General features: G+C 42.2%; 1 protein-coding gene across 4 annotated transcripts in view; it reads right to left on the bottom strand.

The window, feature by feature from the left end:
- Positions 1-26,600, bottom strand: part of LOC140737650 (mucosa-associated lymphoid tissue lymphoma translocation protein 1-like) — a 120,292-nt gene that overhangs the window by 31,073 nt on the left and 62,619 nt on the right. For all 4 annotated transcript variants that reach the window (XM_073064170.1, XM_073064167.1, XM_073064168.1 and 1 more), the window contains 4 exons: positions 25,950-25,976; positions 25,063-25,116; positions 19,060-19,263; positions 1,235-1,412 (listed from right to left, as the gene is read on the bottom strand). In XM_073064170.1, coding sequence (XP_072920271.1) covers positions 1,235-1,412; positions 19,060-19,263; positions 25,063-25,116; positions 25,950-25,976 — 463 coding nt within the window. The remainder of the gene's footprint in view (positions 1-1,234; positions 1,413-19,059; positions 19,264-25,062; positions 25,117-25,949; positions 25,977-26,600) is intronic.

Genomic DNA, 26,600 nt, shown 5'->3' with positions numbered 1-26,600 from the left:
TTAAGAGAAGTTTGGATAGGTACATGGATGGTCAGGATATGGAGGGCTATGGTCCCACTGCAGGTCACTGGGAGTAGTCAGTTTAAATGGCTTTCAGCATGGAATAGATGGGCTGAAGGGCCTGTTTCTGTGCTGTACTTCTCTATGACTCTATGCAATAGTGAGAAACATTTCCTCATAACAGTACAGTGGCAGATGGAATACAGTGCAGGCAAGTGTGTGGTCAAACATTTTGATAGAAGGAATCAAGGCATAGAATCCTTTCTAAACAGACAGCGAGTTAAGAAAATGGAGATATAAAGGGCCTTGGGAGTCCTCATGCAGGATTCCCTAAAGGTAAACTTGTAGGTTGATTCAGCGGTAAGGAAGGCAAATGCAATATTAGCATTCATTTTGAAAGGACCAGAATATAAAACAAGGATGTAATGCTGAGGCTTTATAAGGTATTGGTCAGACTGCACTTGGAGCATTGTGAACAACTTAGGGACCCTTATCAAAGGAAGGATGTGCTGGCATTGGAGAGCGTCCAGATGAGGGTCACAAGATCATTTCGGGAATGAAAGGGATAATGCGTGAAGACTGTTTGATGGTTCTGGGCCTGTACTCACAACTTACTGAATATCAAAAGGCCTAGATAGGGTTGACATAGAGTGGACGTTTCCAGTAGTAGGAGAGTCTAGCACCAGAGAGAATAGTCTCAATATAGAAGGACATTCCCTTAAACAGAGATGAGGAGGAAGTTCCTTAGCCAGAGTGTGTTGAATCTATGGCATTCATTGCTACAGGTGGCTGTGGCCATGGAGGTTGATAGGCTCTTGATTAGAAAGAGGGTTAAAGGTTATGGGGAGAAGGCAGGAGAATGCGGTTGAGTGGGAAAATAAATTAGTCATGATTGAATGACAGAGCAGATATCTCGACTCCCCTACTATATGAAACACTCTCTGTATGGCCTTTTTGTCTAGGTCTTTCTGTATTTGGTAGATTTCAACAAGATCCCCTTCATTTTTCTAAACTCCAGTGAGTACAGGCCTTGAGCCTTTAAACGATCATCATACACATACCCTTTCATTCCTAGGATTGTCTAACACTAACTGTATTGGAACTCTTTGGTTGTCACCATTTTCCAGATCTTTGAATGTTCTCCAAATCTGGAGATCAATGGGTGGATGATAACAATGAACCCAATACCATTATTGGCATCAAATGAAAATTTGAAATTTTCTCTGAGATTTACCTTTTCCTGCACATGTCCAGTAGAAATACATTCAATCCCGTCTCCTTCTCTTGCATTAGCTTTAAGATACTCTGCACGCATAAGCAGTTTGCTGACCTGTAGGGATTTGGTGCATTAATTGGCACCATAAAACTGTTTCCGTAGTTTTCGTATCCATGTCCAGCATAGTACAACAGCCCTGTAATAATCAAGGCAGACATACGTTGTCAAATGCTCCATTCACTATGTGCAAATACTTTCATTGAACGCCAGGAAGAAAGAAAATCCCAGCTGTTTTTTAAGGACTTTCTATCTATACTGTTTGTTTTCCTCTGATTCAAGACGACATCAGTCATTCACATTGCTGGCAAACTCCTCACATATTTCTACAAAAGGAAGCCATGGAAAATACGTTAAGAATATTTAAACTATGTTCCATTCCAGCTCGCAATCCAGATTTAAAATTGTTTCTTCCATTTTAGATCAAGGTCGTGTGTACTATCATTTGCACAAGTATATGTACGCACAAATGCGATAAAAAATACTAACTTGTAGCAGCATCACAGGCACATAACATCATACAGGCAGCATTCACAAGAAAAACATCAATATAAATTATGCACAATTTCTAAAAGGGGAAAACACAACTAAAATGACAAACATAAGAAATTCTGCAGATGCTGGAAATCCAGATCAGCACACACTAAATGCTGGGGGGACTCTGCAGGTCAGGCAGCATCGATGAAGAGAAATGAACTGTAAATGTTTCAGGCTGATACCCTTTATCAAGCCTCAACTAGAATGAATAAAAACAAAGTCTCTTTTAATGCAAAGTGATCAGAGAAGCCATAGTGGTGACTGAGGCTATGTCCACACTAGACCGGATAAATCTGTAACCGAAGCTTTTTCTCTTCGTTTTGACCCTCCGTCCACACTGAAATGGCGTTTTCGTCCTCTGAAAACGGAGCTTTTCTAACACCCCCCCCAGAGTGTCTAAATTTGAAAATGACGATTGGGCAGAGTAGTGTGGACTGGGTAACCAAAGCTTTTTAAAAACGCTGTCATGATGTGCCGGAACAGATGGTGGCAGCAGCACGGCATTTCATTGTTTTCTTGAACGCAACCTAACAATTTCAGAACAGACGGCATGAGACTGAAGCCAGAAGAGTTAGAAATGTACTCACCAAATACTTTGACCCATAACTTACTGAATAAATAAGTATACTCACTTTGCCTTGTTCTCTGTCCTTGCTTGTATTTATTCAAGTACTTCTCTGACAATAGATGTCTAACAACCTAATGTAACATTGTATAGAAATACAAGATAACACTGATACAGACATGTTTTATACATTTAACAAGGTGCTTTATTAATTCAACAGAGTTAGTCAGTTTTTCAATGTTCGTCGTCAGTTGGGTAATACTGTCCGTGAACTCCCTGTCGGTTGCCTCCATACGTTCCAGTATTTGTTTTTTTAAGATTTAAGTCCTCCTGCGAAACTTAAATTTCCTTTTAAGTTTTTCTAGTCTGTAACTGCACAAATGCGCACTTTCACAGCGAGATTCGACAGCAAACATGTTGCTTGTTTTCTGTAGATGAGTCCTGCGCATGCCCAGTAGGAGGAGATTTGCCCAAATACCCGTTTTAATGTGGACGGAGGTATTTTCAAAAATGCTTGGTGTAGAGGCCATCATTTTTATGTGAAACTGGTGTTTTCAAAATTATCCTGTCTAGTGTGGACGTAGCCTGAGGCAGTGATTTAGGTTTATAAAAATTAAGGTCCCACTGATTTGTACTGGTGGACATTAAAAATCATTTTAGCTCCATTAAGTGCCAAAAAAAAACTCCATTTAAAAAGACATTAGAGCAGAGAGTCATAGAACACTACTACACTTTGGCCCATCTAGTCCATGCTGAACTATTTACCTGTCTGGTCCCATTAACCTGCACCCTCACCAGAGCCCTCCATACCCCTCCCATCCAGGAACCTATCCAAATTTCTCTTAAATGTTGAAATCGACCCTTCCACTACTTCCACTAGCAGCTCATTCCACACTCACACTACCCTCTGAGTGAAGAAGTTCATCCTCACGTTCCCCTTAAATATTTCACCTTTAACCCTTAGCACATGACCTCTAGTTCTACTCTCACCCAACCGCAGCGGAAAAAGCTTGCATATAGGTAGCACTGACTAAATAAGCTACAGAGTGAAGTGTGAAGATGTAAATCATCATAAATTAAACCTCGCATTTAGTAATACAGATAAACATATTAAAAATCAGATGACGAAGAACTGAATTCAAAGCTGCAATATCTTCATACATCAATTGGAATTTCCGAATACGTGCATACAAGTCTGTTACTTGATAGGCATATGAATCATACTGTTGTTGACAAGTGACTCTTTACTGATGTAGATATCAGTGAGTTCTGTAAATAGATGCAGAGTTCACCTTCTTGACAAACTATTGATACGTGGGAACAAAATGCCTTTATAGATTCCACAAGGTCATTCATCGCTATTTATACCTCTTGCTTCATCTTTGCACCTGTTCAGATTGGAATGTAACAACGTGAAGAGTTTGAGACTTCTTCAATATAAATATCAAGATCAAGACCAGAGATGCCACAGTCTTAGAACTCTGCTTAAACTTCAAAGGCAAAAGCTTGTCCTTGTCTACTTTGTGTGATTATTTTGTTCACTGTAGTATTCTTTACGGTTCAAGTTCAATTGTCATTCAGTCATACATGAATACAGTCAAACCAAACAGCGTTACTCCAGGGCCAAGGTCCAAAATACAGAACCAACAGACATACACAGCACAAGATACCAAGATACACATAGCACGTATAAGATATGAGTAAAATACAGTCACACAAAAAAAATCACCCAGACCCAGGTATATGAATGTTGCAACAATCTGCAGTCGAACACAATATGGCTTGTCTTCTACCAAGCCAACACTTGGGGGCAACACCCACTCCAGCTTGGATGCTGCACTACACAGCTTCTGGCGGAGCACACCAACTCTGACACTTCTCTCCTGGGCAGCTGGCCACCGGTGACACTGCAGCTTGAGGACTGGTCCTCCCTACGACCGAGGCCACACAGCTCCCCCACCATCTGGCCCTGCCATCCACCAATAAATCAGTGAATCGGACTTGAAGCGTTCCACATTAACAATGTCCAACAGGGTCTTGCAATCATAAGAAAAGTGACTAAGACAATCACTCACTGTTAGACTGCACACCACCTTGAAGCACCAACTCCTCTGACAACACAAGCAGCAGCACGGTCCGCACCAAGACCAGCTGCTTCAATTTCTGTGTCAACGAGCAATTCACTGATAGGGTAGACCAGCAGTAACTTAAGTTTGTAATGTCCAGCAGAGTCTTGCAATCGCAAAAAATACGTTTAAAAAAACATTACCACCTTTGGTTGACCCAGTAGTGTGACCGGGTACACTGCCATCTTACCAGAAATCTTACCTTAAGGTTGTCATAGCCTGTGTGGGGGTAGAGTTCCCACTACCTATTAAATGCTTCCAATGGCGTGTGTCTCAAATGGCCTCTGACAACCAAATCCAGCTCCTCGTCTTCACGTGTGGCTTAGCTAATAAACCCAGCAGAACCGTTTTCTACCGACAGGAGAAGCAGCAAAGGCAGGTTACTGGCACCTTAAAACCAGTCACTTTGGGAAGCTGGGCTCATCAGCTATAGTTGGCAGCTCACCAAGGAGAAGGAATTCTCCGATCACAAACCTCCATTGCCTTGCGGCTAGACCCACTCATAGGGAAGGCTTCGGGAGTAATCCCCGAGGAAAAATCCAGAGCTGGAGTCCCTAAGGCAGTCCTGCACTGAGTTCAACGCTGACCGGCAACTCCTGCGATGCCAATGGTGCCAAACTGTATCGGCCTCTGCCATATTCCTTTGAAATCATCAGCTGCATGGAGAGGGGGAGCTGCTTGGGCAACAGCTTGCTCTCCATATCGACTTCAACAGCTAGGATACAAAATCCAAGGTTGTTCCCAACCAACGGAGGCCATCAATATTCTTTACATGTCGCTCTTTCATACATACACATTAGGATACACATCTTTAAACTAAAGGCTTGCAACAAACAATTCACTTAGAAATCTCAGCGTTAGAGGAAACTGCCTGTCTGGCTTTCTTGATTATTGTGATGCCACTCAAATTGCTGCTTCGCCATTTTCACACAGAAAATGCCAGAGGAACTCAGCAAGTCAGGCAGTATTTATCAAAGGGAATAAAAAGCTAACATTTCAGACCAGTAAAACTGCACTCAGTGGCCACTTTAATAGGTACACCTGCACCCCTGCTCGTTAATGCAAATATTTATCTGCCAATCATGTGGCAGCAACTCAATGCATAAAAACATGCAGACATGGTCAAGAGGTTCAGTTGTCTTTCAGACCAAACCTCAGAATGGGAAAGATATATGATCTATGTGACTTCCTTTGTGGAATGCTTGTTGGTGCCAGACTAGGTGGTTTGAGTATCTGAGAATCTGCTGATCTCCTGGGATTTTCACACACAACAGTCTTTAGAGTTTACAGAAAAGGATACAAAAAAAAAGGAAATAATGTGTTTTCACCTATTGTGAGCACAAATGCTTTGTTATTGAGAGAGGTCAGATGAGAAAGGCCAGACTAGTTTAGCTGACAGGAATCCGATAATAACACAAATAACCACGCACTGTAGCAGTGGTGTACGGAAATACATTTCTGAACCCACAACATGTTGAACCATGAAGCAGATGGGCAACAGAAGACCACAAACATGCACTCAATGGCCATATTGTTAGGTACACTCCCATACCTAATAGAGTGGCCAGTAATTGTATATTGGTTGTAAATTATTTAAATCAAATAACTTCAGCAGGATGTTTCAGAAAATTGAATTTAGCAGTTTTTTTGGAAATCAGAAACATTCAAATGGAAATAATGGTGATGCTGTAACTTGTTCACTGCTGGCGTTTAGGGCAGCAAAGAAGACCCTCCCTCCACCTCTGTCTGACCATACTGTCATGCACATCCTGGTTTTCATGACTGTCAGCCATGCACGTAAGTCCCGGAGAACACTCGGGAATACCGTCGCACTCAGATGTAGGAGGATTCGTCATTGCTGTTTCCATAACAGTTTTGTTTGACCAGTCAGGGTTGTTATCCCTGAGCTGAACCCCTGAACCTGGAGGACTGCTGGACCACTCTTAGTCTGGCCTTTACCCTTTGACCTGTTTGGCATGGGCGACCCTACCAGGAGTCTTCATAACAAGGGCAGTTGAGTATAGGAGCAAAGAGGTCCTTCTGCAGTTGTACAGGGCCCTGGTGAGACCACACCTGGAGTATTGTGTTCAGTTTTGGTCTCCAAATTTGAGGAAAGACATTCTTGCTATTGAGGGAGTGCAGCGTAGGTTCACGAGGTTGATTTCTGGGATGGCGGGACTGTCATATGTTGAAAGATTGGAGTGACTGGGCTTGTATACACTGGAATTTAGAAGGATGAGAGGGGAACTGATTGGAACATATAAGATTATTAAGGGATTGAACACGTTAGAGGCAGGAAACATGTTCCCGATGTTGGGGGAGTCCAGAACCAGAGGCCACATTTTAAGAATAAGGGGTAGGCCATTTAGAACAGAGTTGAGGAAAAACTTTTTCACCCAGAGAGTTGTGGATCTATGGAATGCTCTGCCTCAGAAGGCAGTGGAGGCCAATTCTCTGGATGCTTTCAAGAAAGAGTTAGATAGAGCTCTTAAGATAGCAGAGTCAAGGGATATGGGGAGAGGGCAGGAACGGGGTACTGGTTGTGGATGATCAGTCATGATCACATTGAACCACGGTGCTGGCTCGAAGGGCTGAACGGCCTACTCCTGTACCTATTGTCTATTGTCTATAAAGGCACAAGGCCTCGCCAACACAGCTCTCCAGGTCATTGAAGCGCATAAGCCTCCAAACCCTACACATCACAGGATCCTTCTTCAATGTTGGAAAGAAATGCACAATATCTTATATCTGTAATTAATATTCCCAAATCATATGAACTTCTAGTTTAAGACAGATTTCAGTTTTAGTGTGGTGACTGTGAATGTGACTGTAAATCTGACATTAAAGGCTCATTTGCCATTCTTAAAGTAAAGCTTAGCATCTAAAATTCTTAACAGAAATGCTGGCACACCCAGCTCTCGGCTGAGATTGTTAAGAGCACATACCTACCCAAAAAATGTCTCTACATGTATATCTTTTATATTAGCAACATGCAGAACTGTGCAAGTCTTAAACACATAGAAAGAGTTAGGGAGGCCAAGATTTTTGCACAGTACTGTAGTAATTCTATACATTGCACTGTACTGCTGCCACAAAAAAAAACAAATTTCATGACATGTCTGAGTGATGATAAACCTGATTCTGATATGAGTCGCTATTGTGGACTGAGAGTGGGAGGGGGGCAGAGAGAGGGAAGGGAGCGGGAAGTCTTAGCGAGTCAATAAACCAATTATATGGAATCAAATAACCTTGCTTGCTGTCTCAGGTCTGAGTGTGCCACCACCTGCACCCCCCCCAAGCCCTAGCACACCTTTTCTGCCCCCCCGTCACACATCCCTACCGCTGTGCTCCACCACGCCATTCCTAACATCCTTTGCTCCTTCCAGACCTACAAACTCGCTCTGCCGTCCACATTGACAAAAACAGTGCTGTGCAGAAGTCTTAGGCACACTAGGTGTGTGTGTGTGTGTGTGTGTGTGTGTGTGTGTGTGTGTGTGTGTGTGTGTGTGTGTGTGTGTGTGTGTGTGTGTGTGTGTGTGTGTGTGTGTGTGTGTGTGTGTGTGTGTGTGTGTGTGTGTGTGTGTGTGTGTGTGTGTGTGTGTGTGGACTTTTGCACAGTACTGTAGACATGAAATCAGAGGAAAAACAAAGAGAAATGCACATGAGTTTATAACAGATAGTTTGATGAATCTTTAAAGGTCACAGACCTGAAAGGTCAATTTCTGCACAGAACCCGTCCCACCTTCTAGGTATTTCCAGCATTTCCTGTTTGATCACCTTTATCTTCTGCTATATTATCATGATTTTCAATAAGTGGCAGCTGAAAATAACACCGAGAAAATTTTCACAGTCTTGCCTTCCCCATGTATTCCTCACAATATAAAAGGCTACTGATTTTATGCCGGTTCTCAGTGCAATTCCTTTCCTGCACTTACTCCCAATATCTTACTCTCTCTCATGCATGGGGGAAACATGCTGAAGCCAGTTAATGAATGTAACTCTGAATGCGTTATCTGGCCATATGCCCACTGCAGGAAGGGAAACTCCTCATCAATCACCTGAACTCAGGAATGATACTTCACGGAACTCAGCAAGATATTTGGCACAACATTGTGGGTTGAAGGATCTGCGCTGTGCTGTGAGGTTTAATGCTCTGTGCGTAGTGTGTGTAGTGTAGGCCTCCATTAGTCTCGATAGCCCATGGATTTGTGCCTTGGAAAGTTTCCAGGGTGCAAGCGTGGGCAAGGTTTTTTTTGGAAGACCAGTAGTTGCCCAAGCTGCAAGTCTCCCCTCTCCATGCCACCGATGTTGTCCAAGGGAAGGGCATTAGGACCCATACAGCACAGCTTGGCACCGTTGTCGTCACAAAGCAATGTGTGGTCAAGTGCTTTGCTCAAGGACACGCACGCAGCCTCAGCCAAGGCTCGAACTAGCGACCTTCAAATCACTAGACGAACGCCTTAACCACTTGGCCACGCGCCAACACAATGCTCTGTGTACTCTTTACTCAAAGTGCAAAGTAAATTTATTATCAGATATATGTCACCATATACTACCCAGAGATTCAGTTTCTTCCAGATGTTTCCAGTAAATACAAAAATAAAAACAATATTTATATATAAATATATTATATATAGAGAGAAAGAACAATGATGTGAATGCGTAGACAACAGATAAATATGCATACGTAGACAACAGTCCATACGTAGTGCTAAGGGGAGTTATTGCTCTAAAAGAAATAGATCCATACATTACACTTCCTCCCCCTTGAGATTAATGCAACATAAAACTGTATATGTACAAATAATTCAATTTCCCTTTCGTAACCCGTATTCCAAATAAACATGCATTCACAATAACGGTACATAACTGACTTCACTATACTAAAGATCCAGTCTTTTGGGTAGCGCTCTGCTTCTTTCAGGATGGTGGCTCCAGACCTGTTGAGCAGCAGCAGGTGTGGTGGGTGTCTTGTCTAAACGCTGATTTATACTTGTGCGTACGGGCTACGCCGCAGCCTAAGCCATAGCCCTCATTTTCACTTCTGCGCCGCTCTAAGCCGTAGCAAGCAAGCATTGGTGTGCGCCAAAACATTAGTTGGTGGTGGGGCTTTTATGCCACCGTGTTGAGTTTCTTCATGACAGACATGGAGGAGGAAATGCATTTCAAACATTTTTGCATGTCGGCAGGTAGATTTGACAATTTGGTTCATCTATTTCACATCGGTGTACAGACATGGCGGAGAAGAAGCCACCGGAAATGCGTAGGAGGAAATGCGATGCTACAAAGCGGACCAATCACAGTTTTTGTGGTCTGCGTCGCCACGACATGTAGATACTTTTTTAGGGAGTTGCACATCAGGTTACGGCGTAGGTTACATGGTATCTACGGCGAAGATTCGACGCAGAAGTATAAATCAGGCTTGAGACAACCTTCTCAGATTCAGTGTCACGTTGTTGTCAGTGACATGATCTTCACTGAAAGGAAAGTCCGGTGACTGTAATATGTCCATCTCATTGGATGAAATCAACTCAGGTGTGTTCTTCGGTTGAGTATCCAGAATCTGGTCCACATGACGTCTCCATGTATGATCTCCAACATCCACTGTGCACCCTAGTGGTCCAGTTCTTGTAGCTATCCTACCGGGTGTCCACTTGTCCTCTTGGTAATTGCATGCTAGCACTTCCTATCCAATCTCGAAGTGCCTTGCTGATTCACTTGGCAACTGGCTGAACTGCTTATTCTGCACTACCCTCTGTAGATCTGATTTCAGGAGGTCCATGCGAGATCTCAGATTCCTGCTCACGAACAGCATTGCATGTGTTTGATTTGTCATCGCATGAGCAAAGTTCCAATACACAAAAAGGAACTGTCCTCCTTGTCCATAGCTTTAATGGACTTCCTGAAAGTTTGAATAAACTTTTCAGCCAATCCATCCACTGGTGGGTGGTGTGGAGCTGACTTGCAATGTTTGTGAATAGTCTGAGTTCTTCTGACATGTATTGTGGTCCGTTATCACTCACAATTTGTTCTGGTAAGCCGTTTCTGGTGAAGATGGTCCTCAGGGTAGAGACAGTCTTTGCTGAGATGGTTGACTTCATTGACATAACCTCCGGCCACTTTGAATGAGCATCAGGAACATGGAGTTCATGAATGGCCCAGCAAAGTCAATATGTACTCTTTGCCATGGTGAAAACGGCCACTCCCGCGGGTGTAACGGTGCCCGTGGGGGTTCACTTTGAACTTTTTGGCATCCTGACCAGCTTTTGGCCTAATCTTCAATTTGTGTATCTATTCCTTGTCTCTGTTTAGTGCTACCATTTGGGCTGCAGTTGCCTGTTGATGCCACACTGCGAGCTTTGATTGAGTGCCAGTCTATTTATATTTATCTGAACTACTCACATCCAGCAAGTGCTGGCCCTCCACTTTTCAATACATAAAGCTCTAAACTGCTGTGTTTGTCCACCACGCATCACATTCACCTTCTGTATGCCTTTGGGAGATGCTTTTTTGCCTGTGTAGGTCTTTAGCGTCACTGAGGTCTTCTCTAATGGTATCTTAGAAAACAGTCTGTTGTAGTCAGCCTCTGAACTTACAGACAAAACTGACACTATGGCCAGTTCCATTTTCAGACACACCAGTTGTGATCCATATGATTTTGTGATCTGATTCAGTAATACAATGAGTTCCAGGCATGACAGTTCACCTTTGTCAGTCTCTGTGTTGCCTGTTTCATGTTCGGTCACTTTATGCATTTGCTTAGTTTAGTATGTGATCCTCGTCTCTCCGTGTGGTTTATATGACCTTGCTTGTGACACTTTCTGCACACTTCTTCCTTGAACCAAGTCTTCTGCATCATGGGAGGATTTGCCTCATCGATAACATCTTTGGCTTTTTGTACCATTCTGAGATGTTCTGTGCATTTCACATTTTAACCTCCTTTTCCATAGTTCTGATGCATCCTTTGCTGCAGTCTCTAATGATATTGCAACGGTCAATTCCCATTTTAAGATTAGGTCATTTTCAGACAATAGCCTCTTTTGATTGTTTTGACTATGTATATCACATACAAGCCTGTCTTTTAATCCATCAGAAAGTCCTTCTCTAAAGTCACCGTACTGGGAAAGTTTGTGCAGTTCTGCAATGCATTCAGAAATGCTTTCATTCCCTGACTGGTTCTTTTAGTAAAATCTAAATCTCTCAGTTATTACCAGCAGTTCCAGGCTCAGGTGATTTTGTAAAATTGTGACAATTTCATTGAAAACAGCCACGCCTGCGAGTGTAACGATGCCTGTGGGGGTTTATTTTGAACTTATAATTTTGTGGGGGTTATATTTTGAATATAAAATGATATTGGAAATCTTCCAGATAATGTATTAAACCAGAGCTTGATCTGCTCTCTGACAAACAACATTTTCACATTTGAGCAACACACACAAAATGTTGGATGAACTCAGTGGGTCAGGCAGCATCCGTGGAGCCAAATAAACAGCTGACGTTAAAGACCAAGACCCATCAGGACTAGAAAGAAATAGGACAAAAATCAGAATAAGCATGAGGAGGGACTCCTATGTTAGAGGCTGGCTAGTACTCCTACCCCTCCCTCCACCTTATTCTGGCATCTGAAGAGTGCCTTTTGTGCCTAGGGAATGCTGGGGTCTGCCTGCGAGTACTGTCATGCTTCTGACACCAAAATAACATGCCCACAACTTAATAACCCTAACCTGTACATCATTGGAGTGTGGAAGGAAACCAGTGCAGTCACGGAGAGAGCATAGAAACTCTCTCTCTTACAGACAGCAGCAGGAATTGAACCCCAATCTTACAACTGGTGCTATACGGTGTTCTGTTAACCGCTATGCTAAACGGGAGATCATCAGGTGTTTCTCAGCCACATTTTTTCACTGAGGTCAACAAGAATAATTTTAAATTTTATGCTTGTGCAGTAGGTTTTTAGCCCATTTTGTCTATAATAAAGACAAAGGCAACTTGGTGATAAGGTATGCATTTTTAAAGTGAATCTCTTTATCTCCAACATATGTAAACTGCAGCAGCTGCCCATTGTAACATGGTGTGGAGAGAATGTGGCTCCTGCTGTGAAGAGCATAAAAAGAAGAGATATGTTCTGATTGCTACTTGGGCTGTGGCATACAAACCAAGTCAGTGATGGATCATTTTCAGAATACTACAGAATATATTAATTTCACTGAAAAGATAAATCAGAAATAACTTTGCAGTCTAGTAAACAATACACTCATTGACAATACAAGAGATTTTGCAGATACTGGAAATCCAGAAGAACATACACAAAATAGTGGAAGAACTGAACAGGTCAGGCAGCACCTATGGAGGGGAAAAAACAGTAAATATTTCAGGCTGAGACCCTTCATTGGAACCCTTCCAGATGATGAGTTTCGGCCCGAAATGCCGGCACTTTATTCCTCTCCACAGACAGTGCCTGTCTTGCTGAGTTCCTCCAGCAGTTTGTAAACCGAAACGTCAGCTCTCTACTCCTCTCCATAGATGCTGCCTGAGCGTCTGAGTTCTTCCACCATTTTGTGTGTTATACCTTGTTTGTTTTCTTTCTTTTTCTCACAGCTCTCATTTACCTACCGAACAGAAAACTTTAACACTTTATCCCTTACAGCAACCCTGGCCTTGCCCTCTTACCAATTATCCTTTTATTCTCTCTTCGTTCCTTCCCCCATATTCTCAGTAGAAAGGGGTGTGTTTTTACATAAACACAAGAGATAGTGCAGATGCTGGAAACACACACAAAATGCTGGAGAAACTCAGTAGGTCAGGCAGTATCAACGGAAGAGAATGAACAGTCAGCGTTTTGGGTTGAGACCATTTATTTGGACTGCAAAGAAAGGACTATTGTTGCTCAGTCTATGCTGTAAAGAGCTAGTTTTCATTTCTGATGTCAAAAGTGAACAGATTTTTATCAAACTGTTATCAGTAGCAGGAAAAGCCTTTTCAGCAACAACCACAGGATGTGTGGGTAGGCACTTGCCATCTCAAGTTCAGTTTCAGTTATTCAGCTATCTTCCTTGCAAACACTCATTGTGGGGCCTTCACATCTGGCTCTGCTTAGAAAAGATCTTGATGACACAGTAAGAACTTTTGCTGCAACATGCATCATGACCCTTGAATTGGCTTGTTTGGAGATTGACGCTTTCTCACATATACCCCAATCAATGCTGACGCAGTTTGCCTTCTGTAGTTTTTAAGAGGAAAATGCCCTCAGTCCAAATGCAAACAGTAAAAGTAAATCAAATAGTTAAAAGCTTTGCATTTCAGAATACTTCCCATTTCTTCAAAAGTCTTTTTTCCCCACAAAAAAATAAGTTGGTGCCTTGTAGACCCTCTGAAACTTATTAGCCATTGTTAATAAGTTTGACAAATTATACAACCTGCCTAATTTTTTATTTACACCGGCTTGTCTTCTTTCGCGCATAGGTTGTTTGTCAGTCTTTGTTCCTGAGTAGATTTTCACAAATTCTATTGTATTTCTTTATTTTTTTCTATAAATGCCTCAAGAAAATGATTCTAAAGATAATATATGGTAACATATACGTACCTTAAAAAAAAATTACTTTGAACTTTGAACCTTGAATGAGAAGAACCACAGAGGGAGGGGTGATCCATCCAAGAAGGCTGGACTGTTGGCCTGAGTGATCCAGAAATGGAGTGATGAGCATTAAGATACGGGCCTTTGTTCAAAAATGGGTCCTTTCTTGTAAAAAATATGTGTAATTTATAAGACCATAAAACGCAGGAGCAAATTGGGCCATTTGGCCCATCCAGTCTGTTCCACCATTTAATTATGGGCCATTTATTTTCCCTCTCAACACCAATCTCCTGCCTTCTCCCTGTAACCCTTGATGCCCTTACTAATCAAGAAACTGTCAACCTCTGCTTTAAATACCCAACAACTTGACCTCCACAACCACTTCTGGCAATGGATTCCACAAATTCTCCACCCTCTGGCTTAAGAAATTCTTCATCATCTCTGTTTTAAAGGGATGTCCTTCTATGCTGAGGTGATGCCCTCTAGTCCTAGACTACCCCAATGCAGGAAACATCCTTTCCAATGTTTACCCTATCTAGACTTATCAATATTCGACAGGTTTCAATGAGATACCCCCTCATTCTTCTAAACTCCAAAAAGTACAGGCCCATAGCTATCAAACGCTCCTCATATGTTCACAATTTCACTCCTGGGATCATTCTTTAAACCTCCTCTGGACCCTCTCCAATGGCAGCACATCTTTTCTTAGATATGGGCCCAAAACTGATGGCAATACTCTGTGTGGTCTGACCAATGCCTTATACAGCCTCAGCATGACATCCTTGCTTCTATATTCTAGTCTTTTTGAAATAAACGTTAACATTGCATATGCCTTCCTCACCACCAACTCAATCAGCAAGTTAACCTTCAGCGAATCCTGCACGAGGACTCCGAAGTCCCCCTGCAGCTCCAATTTCTGAATTTGATTCCCACTTAGAAAATAGCCTACCCCTTTATTCCTTCTACCAAAGTACATGAACATACTGTATGCTTTCCTAATCTATACTAGGACTATTAAAAGCTACTGCTATGGAAAGTGATAGCTTCCACCTCCAGTTTACTTTCAACACCTATTAATTTCAAATCAGGCTGAGTGCCCACTTTTTTAGGTATCTCCTTTACCCAATACAATGGCCACTGAGTGTATGTTCATGGTCTTCTGCTGCTGTAGCCCATCCACTACAAAGTTTGATGTATTGTACATTCAGAGATGCTCTTCTGCACACCACCATTGTAATGCGTGGTTATGTGAGTTACTGTTGCCTTCCTGCCAGCTTGAATCAGTCTGGCCATTATCCTCTGACCTCTCTCATTAGCAAGGTATTTTTGCAAAATAAGTGACATCCATTGGATTTTTAATTTACTTTTCTCACAATCTCTGTAAACTCTAGAGACTGTTGAGCATGGAAATCTCTGGGGATGAGAAGTTTCTGAGATACTCAAACAACCCCATTTGGCACCAACATACTGTCCACAGTCAAGGTCACTTAGATCACATTTCGCCCCATTCTGATGTTTGGTCTGAACAACAACTGATTCTCTTAACCACGGCTGCATGCTTTTATGCATTGAGTTACTGCCATATGATTGGCTGATTAGATATTTGCATTAATGAGGTGTACAGGTGTCCTAATAAAGTGGCCAAAAAGTGTTTCAAACTTCTATCTCACACTCTTAAAATACTACCTAAAAATAACGTTTCTTATTTTTTGCTGTTTTTCTATCTGTGAGAATTCTTTAATGTGACAGGTTGTTTAACAGATGCTTGAAGCCAGGAATCACTGGTTAGACCATATGACATAGGAGCAGAATTAGATCATTCAGCCCATCGAGTCGGTTCTGCCATTCCAGCATGGCTGATTTATTATCGCTCTCAAACCCAGTCTCCTGCCTTCTCCCCATAACCTTTAACACCCTGACTAATCAAGAACCTATCAACCTCTGTTTTAAATATACCCAATGACTTGGCCTCCATAGACATCTGTGGAAATGAATTCCACAGATTTACAACCCTCTGGCTTGTCTCTGGTCTAATGGACGTCCCTCTATTCTGAGGCTGTGCCCTTTGGTCCTAGCTTCCAGGTGTTTTTGCTATAAGACAGCCGCTCCCCGGATAGTTTAAAAAAATTTTTTATTACCATTCTCTGTAAACTCTAAAGACTGTTGTGCATGAAAATCTCAGGAGATCAACAGCTTCTGAGATACTCAAACCACCCCGTCTGGCACCAACACAATCATTCCACAAAAAGTGCCACTTAGATTACATTTCTTCCCTATTCTGATGTTTGGTCTAAACCACAATTGAATCTCTTGACCATGTCTGCATGCTTTTATGCATTGAGTCATTGCCACATGATTGGCTGATTAGATATTGACAGTAACGAGCATGTGTACCTAATGAAGTGGCCACTGAATGCCTTTTACATGTTAACCACCAGATCTCTTCCATCTAGTTTGACTAGTTTCAATATCAAGGCCAAAGAGTCAACAAGGACAGCATGGAAAGCAGAACATACAGACAGTTCTAATGCTGTTGCACATGTACGTTCTCTGAGGGGACACAGGATATGAATCTCTTGCAAAGAACCTTCACCCAACTTTCTGTGGTCAATTAACTTCACCCAGTTCATTAAACACATTTAACACCCAACATCTTTACCTCTAATGCCACCAAACAGCTCTCTGCAAAATGAGAGATTTCTTGATATGTTGGCACCCAACAACATCAAGGCAGCTCTGACTTCAAGTCATGGTGGAAAACATAGTTCACAGAACAAAGAACAGCACAGTACAGGCCCTTTTTCCCACATTGTTGTGCCAAACTTTTAACCTACCTTAAGATCAATTTAACCCTTCCCTCAAACTTCAAAGTTCAAAGTATATTTATTATCAAAGTACGTATGCAGAATACAACCCTGAGATTCTTCTTCTCACAGACAGCCACACAAAAAAAAAATCATGGAACCTGCTCAAAGAAAGCATCAAACACTCCACACCACAAAAAAAGAACAAATGGCAAACAATGAGCAAAAAAATACACAGAAAACAAAATATCAAACCACAGAGACCTTGAAACAGTCTAGTTCAGTTCAATTTAACCCTGTGTCATTCAGTAACTGCAGGGCACAGAGCCAGTCTGCCCCGATGAAAATCACACAATAAAAGGAGTAACCAGTCACACGTATAACATGTGTCAATGCACAAACTGTGTCAATTCAACCTTGCCCAAGACCCAAGAACCCAGATGGCAGCAATGAGTGAGAGAGAGGGAGAGGGGGGGGGGAAGAGAGAGAGAGAGAGAGAGAGAGAGAGAGAGAGAGAGAGAGAGGGGGAGAGGGAGGGAGGGAGAGAGAGAGAGAGAGAGGGAGGGAGGGAGAGAGAGAGAGAGAGAGAGAGAGAGAGAGAGAGAGAGAGAGAGAGAGAGAGAGAGAGAGAGAGACCCGTCAAACACAGCAGATGGCGCTGACCACCAACAGCAACACCCCCCCCCCACACTCTGCTTTTATCCTCATTGATCTCAAAGTTGCTCGCGCATTAATCAGCACGATTGGCGAGAAATCAAGTTGATCATGGGCTCATGCTGTGTCTCCAGGCTTCCTGCGCTCCAGGCCACATACTCCACTCCAATCCTCACTGAACTTCCTCAGAAACAGCAAAGCGCCCGATCGCTCAATTCCCTGAAAACACGCGATCAAGATGTAAATGACGGGATCCAATCACATGCAGGTTAGTAGTGGAATCACATTTGAAGGAAGAAGAAGTAAGAGAAGTAGTTTTGTGGACAGTCTGAAGGGCATGACCCTCCATTTTTCTTTCATCCAGGTGCCACAGAGGCTCTTCAATGTCTCTGGTGTATCTGACTCTACCACTACGCCCAGCAGCATGTTCCACATACCCTCACTCTCCCTGTAAAAACCTACCTCTCACATTCCCCCCTTCCCCCCCCCAACCTTGTACATTCCTCCAGTCACCTTAAAATTATCGTCATCTTCATCATAATTACATGCCACGTCATATGACGTGGGCAGTCATGGTCTCATGACCATGATTGTACTTGGCAAATTTTTCCACAGAACTGGCTTGCCTTTGCTTTCTTCTGGGCAGTGTCTTTACAAGACGGGTGACTCCAGCCATTATCAATACTCTTCAGAGATTGTCTGCCTGGCGTCAGTGGTCACATAACCAGCACTTGTGATATGCACCAGCTGCTCATATGATCATCCACCACCTGCTCCCATGGCTTCATGTGACCATGATCCCGGGGGGGGGGGGGGGGGTTGCAAGCAGGTGTTGCACTTTGCCCAAGGGTGACCTACAGGCTAGCAGAGGGAAGGAGCACCTTACACCTCCTTTGGTAGAGACATATCTCTACCCCTCCACTCATTTACACCCCTGCATAATTGGCAACATATCTATTATTGCTGTCCACAGTAACAATGAAAAAAACTGAGATCAGCTTAGTCTATGCAGCCAAAGAGCGCAATTATGGAATATTTTTAAAGATTAGCTTTATTTTATGTCACATGTACAACAAACCATACAGTGAGGTCTGTCGTTTAGTAAAAACATGAATTAAATCAACAAGAATTGTCCTCGGCAGCTGCAAGTGTCAGCATTTTTACCTTCTATAATGCAAATTCACACTTCATCAGGTCCCCAAGTAGGGTCTCGGTCTGAAAAGTTTATTCCACGGCATAAATGCTGCCTGACCTGTTCAGTTTCTCCAGCATTTTGTGTGTGTTACTCTGGATTTCCAGCACCTGCAGAATTTCATGTTTATGATTCATTGCATTTAAAACTTAGTAACAGCATACTCAGAGATATTAATTCAATCCAATCCTTCTTTTCTTTAATCACACTATGACCAAATACATTTTTAAATACAATAAATTTGATACCTTAAGTCAGATATAAAGACCAGTATCATCAGATCCGTTTCATTAAAAAATACCGAATATCCAAAATAAATCAAAAATGTGCATACCATACACTCCCTTGTCCAGCAAGAGCAGGAATTCATACACGGCGTTGCGCATCTCTGATTCAGTGAGGTCCAACAGAGATACAACTTTAAAATCGAGCTGTCGTAGCAAATTGGTCAGTTCATATACATCCACCATCGGTGCCTTCAGCTTAGGATGGTTGTAATAGGACATATTGCCAATCAGAAGAGCCACCTTGTCTGTAGCTACAAAAAATAATGGTTTAAAACAATGTCACTTTAAAAGCATATGAAGGTACCCTCTTGTAATTATCTTAGCAATTAATACAGAGGGTTCCTTAAGGTTGTTAGAGCTGGGGGTGGTAATGGGGATAAGCTCCCACTACCTGTTTGCAAAGAAAAAGAATTTCAGGATGTATATTGTATACATTTCTCTGACATTAAATATACCTATTGAACCACCTATTAAATGCTTCCAATGGTGTGTGTCTGGAATAGCCTCTGTCATCCAAGTCTGGCTCCTGGTCTTCACGTGTGGCTTAAGCTATTAAGCTACTAAGTACGGTGGAATATGTACACGACGCTGATGAAGGGTCTCGGCCCGAAACGTTGGCTACTCTTTTCTCACAGATGCTGCCTGACCTGCTGAGTTCTTCCAGCGTCGTGTACATATTCTTTGATCCACAGCACCTGCAGTTGTATTTTTGTGTTAAGTACGGTGGAGCCTTTTCTACTGACACAAGAATGAGAAAATTCAGGTTACTGCCACCTTAAAACTAGACACTTCAGGCAGAGGGGAATTGTCAGCCGTGGTTGCATCTAGGGGAAGGAAAACTCTGATCTCAAATGTCTGCTGCCTTGTGGCTATACCCACCCATGGGGAAAACTTTGAGAGTAAACTTTGAGGAAAAATCTAAAGCTGGAGTCCCTGCGTTGAGTTCAATGCTGAACTGCAACTCCTATGAGACTGCTGGTACCAAACTGTTTCAGTCTTTGCCATTCATTTGAGTTCATCAGCCGTGTGGAGAGTGGGAGCTTGCTATATGGGCAACAGCTTGCTCTCCATACCATACTGCTGTACCTTGCATATCTAGACAGCTGGGATGCAACACCCATGGTCAACCCTGACCAACAGAGGCCTAAGAGATTAAGGATGGAAAACGACCCTTGGTTAAAATTTGTCTTCCATTACATAAACATTTTTCTTTAAAATCCCAATGTCACTACTCCATGGTTTTTGCACATCTCTGCAAATTACCATCCTACCCACATGGTATTTTACAGATCACTCCTAGCTCTGCTTTATAGAACACAGATCATTATAGCACATTATAGGCAATTTGCCCCTTGATGTTGTGCTGAACTCTCAACCTACTCCAAGATCAATCTCACCCTTCTTTCCCACATACCTCTCCATTTTTCTTTCATCCATGTGCCTATCTAGTAGTCTCTTAAATATCCATAATGTATCTGACTCTACATCATCCCTAGCGCTGCATTCCATGCATCCAGCTTGTTGTGGTTCGGTGGCTTGCATGCCTGAATGACCCAGAGAACTATGTTGGCTGGAGTCAGGGCTTTATGCTTTGGCTCTTGGTGGATTCACCCACGCCAGACAAGTCAAAGGGTAGTAGTCAGACTAAGAGAAGTCCACCTTTCTTCCAGGTTCTGGGGTTCAGCTCAGGAAGCTACTGACGTGATGAAGGAAGTCATGAGCATCACCAGAAATGGAAGATCTCCATTGTTGCCCCAAATGCCAGCAACATAATGGACAAAAGAGAGTAGATAGACATCTCCCCATACTTCCCTCAACTCCTTGGGAGAAATGTCCTCTCATCATCTTATATATCTCTAACAAGTCACCTCTCACCCTTCTCAAACCATTCTGGTCCTCTTTCACTCCTCACGATGTAGTTCACTTAGTGTGTATTTCAGTCAGATTTTGCTAAACTTCATATCATGAAACAACCAAAAGGGGACAAAAGTTAAACCTACCATTAGTTTTTAATTTAGAGATACAGAGCAGAATAGGCCCTTCCACCCAATGCCCCACAGCCCAGCAACCCACTCATTTAACCTGAGCCTCATCACAGGACAACTTACAATGACCAATTAACCTACTAACCGGTATTTGAATAGTGGGGCGGTGGGGAGCATCAGTGCTTCTGCTAGCGTGAGTGGGGGGGGGGGGGTTTGATGTTTTTGCTGCTGCTGCATCTAACAAAGGAGGGGGGTCTTCAGAGCTTCAGTGTTGCTACCACACATTCTATGGGGTTTCTTTGTTTTGTGAATATCTGTGAAGAGGATATATGGTGTATCGGAAAGATGGGTTAGTTGCCAGAGGGGGTGGTGTGGCTCTGTGTATAAGAAATAATATTAAATCATTGGAAAGAGATGACATAGGATTAGAAGGTGTAGAGTCTCTATGGGTTGAGTTAAGAAATGGCAAGGGTAAAAGGACCCTTATGACAGGCTTCCAAACAGCAGCCGGGATATGGATTACAAATTACAACAGGAGATAGAAAAGGCATGTCAGAAGGGCAAAGTCATGATAATCGTTGGGGATTTTAACATGAAAGTGGATTGGGAAAACCAGGCCAGTACTGGACCTCAAGAAAGAGAATTTGTAGAATGTCTAAGGGATGGCTTTTTAGAACAGCTTGTTGTTGAGCCCATGAGGGGATCAGCTGTGCTGGACTGGGCATTGCGCAATGATCCCGAGGTGATAAGAGAGCTTGAGGTTAAGGAACCCTTAGGGAACAGTGATCACAACATGATCGAGTTCTCTTTGAAATTTGAGAGGGCAAAAAATAAAACCTAACATGTCAGTATTTCAGTGGAATAAAGGAAATTACAATGGCATAAGGGGGGAACTGGCTGAAGTTGACTGGAAAGGGATATTGGCAGGAAGGACAGCACAGCAGCAATGGCTGGAGTTTCTGTGAAAAGTGAGGGAAGTGTAAGACAGATATATTCCAAATAAGAAGAAATTTTCAAAGGGAAGAAGGACACTACTGTGGCTGACAAGTGAAGTCAGAGCCAAAGTAAAAGTAAAAGAGAGGGCATACAAGGAAGCCAAAGCTAGTGGAAAGAGGATTGGGAAGCTTTTAAAAACTTGCAGAAAGAAACTAAGAAGGTCATTCGGAAGGAAAAGATAAATTATGAGAGGAAGCTGGTAACTAATATCAAAGAATATACTAAAAGCTTTTTTAAGTACATAAAGTATAAAAGAGAGTCGAGGATAGATATAGAACCAACACAAAATGACACTGGAGATATTGTAATGAGAGACACAGAGATGGCAGAGGAACTGAATGCGTATTCTGCATCAGTCTTCACAGTGGACATTTAGGAGTGTCAGGGAAGTAAGGTTTGTGCAGTGAAAATTACAACTGAGAAGGTGCTCAGGAAGCGTAATGTTCCGACGTTGGATAAATCTCCTGGAACTGATGGAATGCACCCTTGGGTTCTGAAAGAAGTAGCTGGAGAGATTGTGGAGGCATTAATGATGGTCTTTCAAGATCGATAGATTCTGGCATTATACCGGATGACTGGAAAATTGCAAATGTTACTCTGCTATTTAAGGAGGGTGGGAGGCAGCAGAAAGGAAACTATAGACCTGTTAGCCTGATATCAGTGGTTGGGAAGTTGTTGGAGTCGATTGTTAGGGATGAGATTATGGCGTACCTGGAGGCACATGACAAAATAGGCCAAAGCCAGCATGGTTTCCTGAAAGGAAGATCCTGCCTGACTAACCTACTGCAATTCTTTGAGAAAATTACAAGCAGGGTAGACAAAGGAGAAGCAGTAGTACTTGGATTTTCAGAAGGTCTTTGACAAGGTGCCGCACATGAGGCTGCTTAGCAAGGTAAGAGTCCTTGGAATTACAGGGAAGTTACAAGCATGGATGGAGCATTGGCTGATCGGCAGAAAACAGAGAGTGGGAATAAAGGGATCCTATTCTGGCTGGCTGCCGGTTACCAGTGGAGTTCCACAGGGGTTGCTGTTGGGACCGTTACTTTTTACAATGTATGTCAATGATTTGGACTATGGTATTAAGGGATTTGTGGCTAAATTTGCCAATGATACAAACATAGGTGGAGGAGCGGGTAGTGTTGAGGAAACAGAGAGCCTGCAGAGAGACTTAGATAGTTTAGGGGAGTGGGCAAAGAAGTGGCAAATAAAATACAAACTTGGAAAGTGTATGGTCATGTACTTTGGTGGAAGAAATAAATGGGAAGACCATTATTTAGATGGTGGGAGAATTCAAAATGCAGAGATGCAAAGAGACTTGGAAGTCCTTGTGCAAGATACCCTAAAGGTTAACCTGCAGGTTGAGTCGGTTGTGAAGAAGGTGAATGTAATGTTGGCAATAATTTCTAGAACTATAGAACATAAGAACTGGGATGTGATGTTAAGGCTCCATAAGGTACTCGTGAGACCACACTTGGAGTATTGTGTGCAGTTTTGGGCTCCTTATTTTAGAAAGGATATACTGACATTGGAGAGGATTCAGAGAAGATTCACGACAATGATTCCAGGAATGAGAGGGTTAGTGTATGAGGAACATCTGGTAGCTCTTGGGCTGTATTCCCTGTGATGAAGGGAAAGGTAAACTTAGGTAGAGGGATAGGTAGATGGGGGAATGGATTAAGGGGTATGATTAGCTTATGATCAATTGTCTTATAGGTACCTTATGTTACTGGGTGATCAACCCGATGCAATAGCGCAAGGTACGACGAATTCAATAAAACCATAAAACAAGCGATACTTCGTCAAACTTTACTTTTTATTCATAGCATGCTATGGGGGAAGTTACGGACTGATCTCCCAAAGAGACAGTCCGGACACTGCCCACCCCCGAACACAATTCCACATAATTTATTACATTGATCATTACAGGAAATATTATAATTATGCGAGTTAATACAGTTTTACAATAGTTTCGATCACATGCTAAGATACAATTCGATGTAAAATCATTATTGGTTAGTTATAATTATTTCTGCCAAGATTAGCCTGGTTACAACTTAACTTCCTCATATTGGCACCTCCCCCGACACCCCCCCCTTCTCTCGACGTTATGTCCCATATTTAGTTATGCCTTAAGATGCTCCTTCAATCATATCATAACCATATTTAGTTATGCTTAGCACTTTTAGAGAACAATGCCTAATGCATCACCTGTTGCCGGGTAGAGTTTCTTTCTGACTGCCCAGTAACATAAGGTACCTATAAAACAATTGATCATAAACTAATCATACCCCTTAATCCATTCCCCCATATGCCTATCCCTCTATCTAAGTTTACCTTTCCCTTCATCACCTGGAGTTCAGGAGAATGAGGGGGAATCTCATAGAAACATTCCAAATGATAAAGGCCTGAACAGATTAGATACGGCAAAGTTATTTCCCATGGTAGGGGATTCTAGGACAAGAGGGCACGACTTGAGGATTGAAGGACGTCCTTTTAGAACTGAGAAGCAGAGAAATTACTTTAGTCAGAGGAAGGTAAATCTGTGGAATTTGTTGACACGAGAAGCTGTGGAGGCTAAGTCATTGGATGTATTAAGGCAGAGATAGATAAGTTCTTAATTAGCCAGGACATCAAAGGATATGGGGTGAAAGCAAGGGAGTGGGGATGACTGGAAGACTTGGATCAGCCCATGATTGAATGGCTGAGCAGGCTCAATGAGCTGAATGGCCTACTTCTGCTCCTAAATCGTATGGTCTTATGGTCTAAGAGGATGAGTTTTAGGTTATATACTGTATACATACTCTGATGTTAAATGAACCTTTGAAGCATCACGACTTTGGACTGTGGGAGGAAATCGGAGCACCCAGATGAAACCCATGCACTCACGGGAAGAACGTGCAAGCTTTCTGCAAGGATGCTGGAATTGAACTCCAAACTCCGGAATGCCCTGAGCTATAACGTCTTCACACTAACCACCACACCACCATGGCGCTTCAATAGTTTGGTTCATTGCAGTTGCATCATATCTACATGTAACATAACAAAGCAACATAAAAGGACAAAACTTACCATAATGTCTTCGGTTAGTTTCTAAGTCCAGCTGCCCAGCCTCACCAGGGTTATCTAACAGCCGTGAAAAATATTAGTATTTCTGCACATCTAATCACAGTCTTACTTTCTTCTTTAGTCATATCAACTGACTAATTAACACCCACCACCACCCTCGCCCGGAAAAAAAACATTGTTTCATTTGGGGATATACATGGTTGAATGATAATAAACTTGAACTCACACCACCAGGTTCAGGAACAGTTATTACCTCTCAACCATTAGGCTCCTGAACCAGAGGGAATAACTTCACTCAACTTCACTTGCCCCATCATTGAAATGTTTCCAAAACCTACTGACTCATTTTCAAGAACTCTTCATTTCATGTTCTCGATATTTTTTCATTTTTATTTATTATCATTATTTCATTCTTTTTGTATTTGTACAGTTTGTTGTCTTTTACACTCTGGTTGAATGCCCAGGTTGGTGAGGTTGATTCTGTTATAGTTATTATACTATGGATCTATTGAGTACACCCACAAGATAATGAATCTTACGGGTGTATAAGGTGACATATATGTACTTCAGTAAACAAATTTACTTTGAACTTCCGTACTTTGAACTTTCCCACCCTGGGAAAAGGTCTCTGGCTGTCAACTCAATCTACGTCTTTTATCATCTTGTATACCTCCATCGTCTCGTCTCGTCTCATCCTCCTTCACTCCAAAGAGAAAAGCCCTAGCTTGCCTAACTTATCCTCATAACACATAAAGTGCTGTGATAGTTTTCAATGAGAACAACAGCATAACTAAAGGGGCAACGCATATCCAGGCACATTATAGTTGCATTACAGAAACTCAAACCTTATTTTATAGAGACTGGAACACACAGTGACAAAAATCACTTACTTCTCTCTTCAGAAAACGTCAATTCATCTGAAAGAGTCATCAAACCAAAATATTGGTTATGGTTAAAAAAAAGAACCCTCATTTTCTTTTGTTTAGAAGTCAAACAGAGATCCCATTTGAACTACAGATTAAAATAACATCCAGAAAGCGGAAATAGAACAGCATGTAATGAAGCAAGGTGGACATACATTAAAGACCATAAGGCCATAAGATATAAAAGCAAAATTAGGCCATTTGCCCCATCATGTCTTCCCTGTCATTTCATCATGGCTGATCCATTTTTCCTCTCAGCCCCATTTTCCTGCTTTCCCCTTGCATCCCTTCATGCCCTGCCCGATCAAGAATCTATCAACCTCTGCCTTAAATATACATTAAGACTTGGCCTCCACAGGTGCATGTGGCAATGAATTCAACAGATTCACCACTCGCTGGCTAAAGAAATTCCTCCTCATCTCCATTCTAAAAGGATGCCGCTCTATTCTCCCACCATAGGAAAAATCCTCTCCACATCCACATTATCAATAAAATCGCCTTCTACTCAATCTCTCTTTATATGGCAAACCTACCATCCTTGAACTATTGGGGGCAATACCCACTATGGCAAGTATATAAATTCTTATCAGAATACAGATTTATATATCAAATATACAC

This window comes from Hemitrygon akajei, chromosome 13 (assembly GCF_048418815.1).
Source record: "Hemitrygon akajei chromosome 13, sHemAka1.3, whole genome shotgun sequence".
NCBI lineage: Eukaryota > Metazoa > Chordata > Chondrichthyes > Myliobatiformes > Dasyatidae > Hemitrygon > Hemitrygon akajei.
The sequence above is the reverse complement of the archived record's forward strand: the minus strand, read 5'-3'. Positions and strand labels throughout refer to the sequence as shown.